Here is a 6797-nt window from a genome sequence, read left to right as displayed (position 1 = left end):
TGTAACAGTGACAGCAGCTGGAACAGTGACAGCAGCTGGAACAGTGACAGCAGCAGCTGGAACAGTGACAGCAGCTGGAACAGTGACAGCAGCAGCTGGAACAGTGACAGCAGCTGTAACAGTGACAGCAGCTGGAACAGTGACAGCAGCTGTAACAGTGACAGCAGCTGGAACAGAGACAGCAGCTGTAACAGTGACAGCAGCTGTAACAGAGACAGCAGCTGGAACAGAGACAGCAGCAGCTGTAACAGTGACAGCAGCTGGAACAGTGACAGCAGCTGGAACAGCTGTGTGGTGTAACAGGGAGGCTGTCAGTCCCTGCTGGCCTCAGTCAGGGTTCTGGTTCCACAGAACACACTGAGAGCTTCTGCTTCTGGTTCCTACCAGTTCTTCACACTGAGGGTTCCTCAGCCTGCGGGCGATGTCCAGCGCCGTCTCTCCGCTCTGATTGGCTGAGAGGAGACAGGACAAAGATGTCTTGTCACAAAATATTAACTATTTTATCATTTATTTTGTCATTTCTACTTGTTTTAAATCAGCAGTCCCCATCCCAGTCCTCAAGGCCCGTCCCGTCCTGCAGGTTTTGGTTCCAGCTCTGCTCCTGCACACCTGAGCCAGTGAAGGTCCACACACCTGCATGCACGCTCTGCACAGGTACATCTGTTTCAGCCAATCAGCATGCAGCCCTTAAACCAGGTGTGAAAGAGTAGAGCTGAAACAGAAGCAGGACGGGACAGGGGGGCCTGACGACTGGGCTAAAATCTGCACTAAACCCTCTGAAGCAGAGCCTGAGCAAATCCACTTTTTAATTTTCTTTTGCAAAAATATGGGGAAAAAGGTGACAGTGATATCAGTGGAAGTTATCTTTAAAAAAAAAAATCACCACAAAATTTAGAAAACCCTCAAAGTTATCAACAATAGTTTTTCAATGACAAAAAATGTATTTTAAATAATTCAGAAAAAAAAAAAACTGGGAACATCTGAAGAAAAAAAAAAATACCACAAAATTGCTGGAGCAGATAATTAGAGAGAAAAAAACTGTTATATTATATATTATGTTATATTATAAGAAACCTATATATTTTATACCAACATTTCTTATAATTCACATGTTAAAGGTCAGATCAGTGATGCTGGCTCAGTTTTTTTTTTAACACTTGTAAAAGCTTTCTTAATGCAGCAAATTAGCAAAAAATTACCAGAACATTAGAAAAAAATGCAAGAAATTGACAAAAAGTAAGAAAAATGAAATTAAAAAAAAGGAAGGAAAAAGAAAAACGATTTGCAAAACAAAAAGTACAAGAAATGCACGAGAACATTGACAAGAAACCCAGGCTGACAGGGTCTGGATCCTGTGTGTGTGTGTGTGTGTGCGTGTGTGTGTGTGTGTGTCTGTGTGTGTGTGTGTCTGTGTGCGTGTGTGTGTGTGTGTGTGTTCTCACTGATGTGCAGGTCTGGCTTCCCCCGCAGCAGCAGCTTCACACACTGCTGCTTGTTGTACAGACAGCTGTAGTGCAGAGCCGTGTTCCCAGCCTCCGTCTGTCCGTCCAGGCTCCCACTGAGGACACACACACACACACACACACACACACACACACACACATCAGAGTTGTAAAACACACACACACACACACACACACACACACACACACACACACACTCACAGACATCAGAGTTGTAACACACACATACACACACACACACACTGCGCCATGTGAGTGTGACACCTCCAGCAGGTCTGTATGAGCGCCCCCCTGTGGTGAGCAGCAGAGCTCAGCTCCAACATGAAGGAGGCAGAAAGCCAAACTCATCAGTCAGAGGTGATGGCCCCGCCCACTCTGCGGGGGAAGCAGGGGATTGGTTGTTGAGGCGCAGCGCTCTCAGCCCCGTCATCTGTTGTTGTTGTTGTTGTTGTTGTTGTTGTCACCTGGTGGGTGTGTCACACTCACCTGGAGCAGCAGACAGAAACCACATGAAGAAGAGCTGAGCTGCAGGTGTGGAACAGGTGTTCTCTACCTGTTCTGGACCAGGAAGTCCACCAGGTGGAGGGAGGCGGGGTCTGCTGTCCGAACGCAGTGATGCAACGCCGTCTCTCCTGCTTCCTGCACCACACACACACACACACACACACACACACACACACACACACACACACACAGCAGCTGATCAGGCTCTGTGATGTCACACAGGAAGTCGTCGCGGCGGGGGAAAACACTTGACTGACAGCTCACCTTGCCCGGCTCAGGGAGCGGCTCCAGAAGCTCCGCCCCCTCTGCGTACAGCTGGATGATTGACAGCAGGTCTCGGGATCGCACCGCCTCGTACAGCTCGGCCAGCCTGCTGGTCGCCGTGGCGACGGCACGCCTCACGACGAACTTGCGGTCGATGTACTTGGCGTTGATGTACTCCTTCCTCGCCGTCCTGAACACAGAGATTTAAACGTTATGAGGTAAAACACAATAACAACAGTGATAATGATAACACATACATAAACAAATACATACATGAGATCAAATAATAATAAATGCATCAAATGATTGATAAACAATAAAAATAACATACAAATCATGAAATAAACAACAACAACAGTAATAATAACTCGACAGAGCGCCTGTCTCACACTCACATGTCGCTGCAGGGCGACGGCTTGGGGCTCGGACACGGCAGCCCCGCCTCCAGAACCTCGTTAAAACTACAGTTCCCAACATTCCTAGCGAGCTGAGAGGAAGAGGAGACACAAACAGTGAGACAGGTGAGGCCCGACCCGCCACCGTAACTTTTCATCTGATTTCAAAAAGACGCTCGTCCACACGACTTCCTGCTGCTAACACACGAGCCAATCAGCTGCCAGACGTCTCCATGACAACCAAACCTTCAGGGAACAGGACGTGGGCCGACAGACAGACAGGTGAGCAGACAGGTGAGCAGACAGGTGAGCAGACAGACAGATGAGCAGACAGACAGACAGGTGAGCAGACAGACAGACAGACAGACAGACAGACAGGTGAGCAGACAGACAGACAGGTGAGCAGACAGACAGGTGAGCAGACAGACAGACAGATGAGCAGACAGACAGACAGACAGGTGAGCAGACAGACACATGAGCAGACAGACAGGTGAGCAGACAGACAGACAGACAGACAGGTGAGCAGACAGACAGGTGAGCAGACAGACAGATGAGCAGACAGACAGATGAGCAGACAGACAGACAGACAGACAGACAGGTGAGCAGACAGACAGGTGAGCAGACAGACAGACAGGTGAGCAGACAGACAGATGAGCAGACAGACAGACAGACAGACAGGTGAGCAGACAGACAGACAGACAGACAGACAGACAGACAGGTGAGCAGACAGACAGGTGAGCAGACAGACAGGTGAGCAGACAGACAGACAGGTGAGCAGACAGACAGACAGACAGACAGACAGACAGGTGAGCAGACAGACAGATGAGCAGACAGACAGGTGAGCAGACAGACAGACAGGTGAGCAGACAGACAGACAGACAGACAGACAGGTGAGCAGACAGACAGGTACCAGCAGCTCGGACGTCCCCAGCTTGTCGAGCTCCAGGCTCTGGATCCTGGACACGTGGACGCCCATCTCCCTGTGGATCCCCGAGCACTCGATACAGGTGAGGATGCCCAGGTTGGTGGACAGCCACCTGGGCTCTGCACACACGCACGCACGCACGCACGCACGCACGCACGCACGCACGCACGCACGCACGCACGCACACACACACACACACACACACAGTTAGGGGTTGTATTGATTTAACTGAATGAACTTTATTAATGCAGTAATGAGCTCCATGTTACAGTTCACAGGTGGGCTCACACTGACCCCACACCTGCATTTACTGCCAGGACAGCAGCTCACACACACACACACACACACACACACACACACGTGCATGCTGACCTGCGGCTCCACAGTCGCAGCAGGTGTCGTTGCCTGGCGACCGCAGCACCTCGTCGATGATGCTCTTCGTCAGCTCCTCCTCCTCCTCCACACCTGAACTCTGACCTCCGCCCTGAAACGCCACATTCAGCGCTTCCTCCTTACTGTTGGTGAGCACCGACACCCAGCTGCACGCACACACACACACACACACACACACACACACACACACACATTCATTTGATTTCTCTCAACAAATGGATAACAAGAGATGACCCAAAAATTCACAAAAAATGTAAAAAGTCACAAGAAAATGACCCATAAATTAAAAAACAAACAAACAAAGAAACGATCTGAAAAGGGAAAATATTTAAAATAGATAATCATAAACAATACAAACAGGATTTCCCCTATTTTCTTACATTTTTTCTAATTTTTTTTTCCCTCTCTCTTCAAAATCTATCTTTCATTTTCACTTTGTTTTTCTCAAATCCTTGCACGGGTTCCCGTGGCAGCCCTCAGGGCGCTGATATTTCCCATAATGCAACAGGAGACAGATGTATGCCCGCGTGCAGATGTTTGAGCCTTACATGATAAACTCCTGCTCATCTTCAGCCTGGAAGTGATACGTCCGGTTATCTGGAGGGACAAGAGCACAGGAACCAGAGCGTCAAACTTCCTACTCAAACCGCCTCAGCAGCCAATCACAGGCCAGGTGCAGCCGGCCTGTGATTGGCTGCAGCTCCATCACATGATTCACTCAGGACCACCGCTCAGCAATAAACCAATCACAGCAGTCTAACGGATTGCATCATCAGGCGTCACTGTGCAGCGGCTGTTAGACTTCATCTGATCCAGATCCCCTGTAAACACGAAACTTCTCAAGACAAACACCATTCGTCTTGTGAGTCGTGTATGGAACCCGAAAGTTGGAGGTTCTAGATTCCTAGAGTCTAGGGCTGTAGTCTGTTAGTCGACTGGTCGATTTATTGGTCGATACGTTCTTGGTCGACCAAAATCTGATTGGTCGATTATTTGCCATGTTAATTTTATCAGGAGTAAAGCAATAAGTGCTAATGGGGGTGTTTTCAGAACAAACGGTTTCACAGGTAACAGTCTGTCTTCGGAACACCCTCCTTGTTTTCACAATTTTGGATTAGCCCAACCCACTGGCGGAGACAGATAGGTTGGCCCATAGACATAATATACGTTATATATATATTATGTCTATGGGTTGGCCGGTATGTTATGAAATGAAGAAAAAATTAGGTCTGGTTTTCCGACTATTTGCTTAATTAAGAACGTTTAATGAACATTTAGTCCTCTACCATGTCAAAGACGTCATCAGTCTGGCAGCATTTTACCCATATAGATGGAAAAAAAAGTCGAATGCAAACTTTGCAAACAACAGTTTGTGTATCACAGCTCAACAACCAACATGGCATATCACCTAAAAACGGTAAGCTAACATGTCTGCGTTAGGTTGCTCCGTCAGTTTGGAGTATAAACATATCAGAATTGGCATATTTCAAAGTTTTAGTCTAATCGTTTTATAACTGCAGGCGCACACACCCGCGACGACGGCAGCTTGACATAAACAGAAATCATAGGCTATGATATATATTGAGTACGTGATGCAACGCTGTCAGAGTAGTAAAATCCGGGAGATTTTTGTGGTGGGGAGCAGCAAAAGATGTGCGGGGATGTTAGTGCCTGCTGAGCCGGTTAAGATTTACAACACATCCAGGTTTTTAATAATTAGTCAGTAAACTCGGCATTGTATGATAGGCTGGAAAATGCGCACTTTTATTTACAGTTAAATATTTCGCCGTGTGTTACAGCTTCTGTTAAACTAACGGAGCTGCGGCGGCTTTCGGTCTCAGCTTTCAAAATAAAACCTTTGTTATTGCGCGTTTCTCATTATTATTAACAAACAAAGTTGTGGCTTGTAAATTACGGGAGATTCCCGGGAGAAAAGACAAAACGGGAGGGCGGCAGGAGATGAGAAATTACTGACCGGGAGCATTGCAGGAGATAGGGTTAAAAATCGGGAGTCTCCCGCGTGAATCGGGAGAGTTGGCAAGTATGATCATTCAGTGCAAAAATAATTAGATCAAAAACGATTTAATATACTGCAAATACTTGTTGTTTATGTTTATTTATAATTCATTTAGGCGGACAAGGCTAACAGGCAGGCTACTGTCCAGTTAATTGATCTAAAAATAGTATATATATATATATATATATATATATATTTTCTTTTTGTATTCCCGCTGCCCCCCGATTAGTCGACTTTTGGTCGAAATTTCAGGACTTTAGTCGACCAAGATTTTCTCTGGTTGACTACAGCCCTACTAGAGTCGTAGTCGTAGAGTCCTAAAGTCCCAGAGCTCGAGTCCAATTTTTCTAGAGTCCTTAAGTCCTAGAGTTCTGGATTCCAAGACTTGTAGTGTCCTAGAGTCTGAGGGTGTTTTCACACATATTTGGGTCGACCCAATATAAAATGTATGAATTTTCAACTGGAGCGGCTCGGTTTCATATATGCACCGGTCGGCATCAGGCGAGCCGGCCGCGGCACCGGCCGGAACCGCGCCCACCTCGTCAGGTCTGCCCGATCTGACAGGTGGGTGGCCTGATACCTGCCCGTGCCGCGGCCGGCTCACCTGATGCCGACTGATGGTGCCCCGGTGCCGCGACCGACTGGTGCCGCGGGGGCGGGTTGGAGGAGTAACATGAAAGGACGCAAGCCAGTAATTTCACCTAGGGCGGCAACACCGGCAGAACCGCCACCGCCTAACGTTCCTGCTTTTGGCAGCCGTTCAGTGTCAGGAAGTTATCACGTTCCACTTTGAAAACGAGGCACGGCTGCGTGTGGAGAACAATGTTTTCTTGCAC

The 6797-nt window shown here is 47.8% G+C and overlaps 1 protein-coding gene across 1 annotated transcript in view; it reads right to left on the bottom strand.

Annotated features, from left to right (window-relative positions):
* Positions 1-327: 327 nt before the first annotated feature.
* asap1a (ArfGAP with SH3 domain, ankyrin repeat and PH domain 1a) overlaps positions 328-6797 on the bottom strand; it is an 18250-nt gene continuing 11780 nt past the window's right edge. The window contains exons 14-21 of the mRNA XM_030074819.1: positions 4493-4541; positions 3924-4090; positions 3537-3670; positions 2627-2718; positions 2232-2421; positions 2017-2102; positions 1443-1558; positions 328-452 (exon numbers count right to left, since the gene is read on the bottom strand). Of these exons, the coding sequence (XP_029930679.1) occupies positions 328-452; positions 1443-1558; positions 2017-2102; positions 2232-2421; positions 2627-2718; positions 3537-3670; positions 3924-4090; positions 4493-4541 (959 nt within the window). The remainder of the gene's footprint in view (positions 453-1442; positions 1559-2016; positions 2103-2231; positions 2422-2626; positions 2719-3536; positions 3671-3923; positions 4091-4492; positions 4542-6797) is intronic.

The sequence above is a fragment of the Myripristis murdjan genome, chromosome 17 (genome assembly GCF_902150065.1).
Source record: "Myripristis murdjan chromosome 17, fMyrMur1.1, whole genome shotgun sequence".
NCBI classification, from domain to species: domain Eukaryota; kingdom Metazoa; phylum Chordata; class Actinopteri; order Holocentriformes; family Holocentridae; genus Myripristis; species Myripristis murdjan.
The sequence above is the reverse complement of the archived record's forward strand: the minus strand, read 5'-3'. Positions and strand labels throughout refer to the sequence as shown.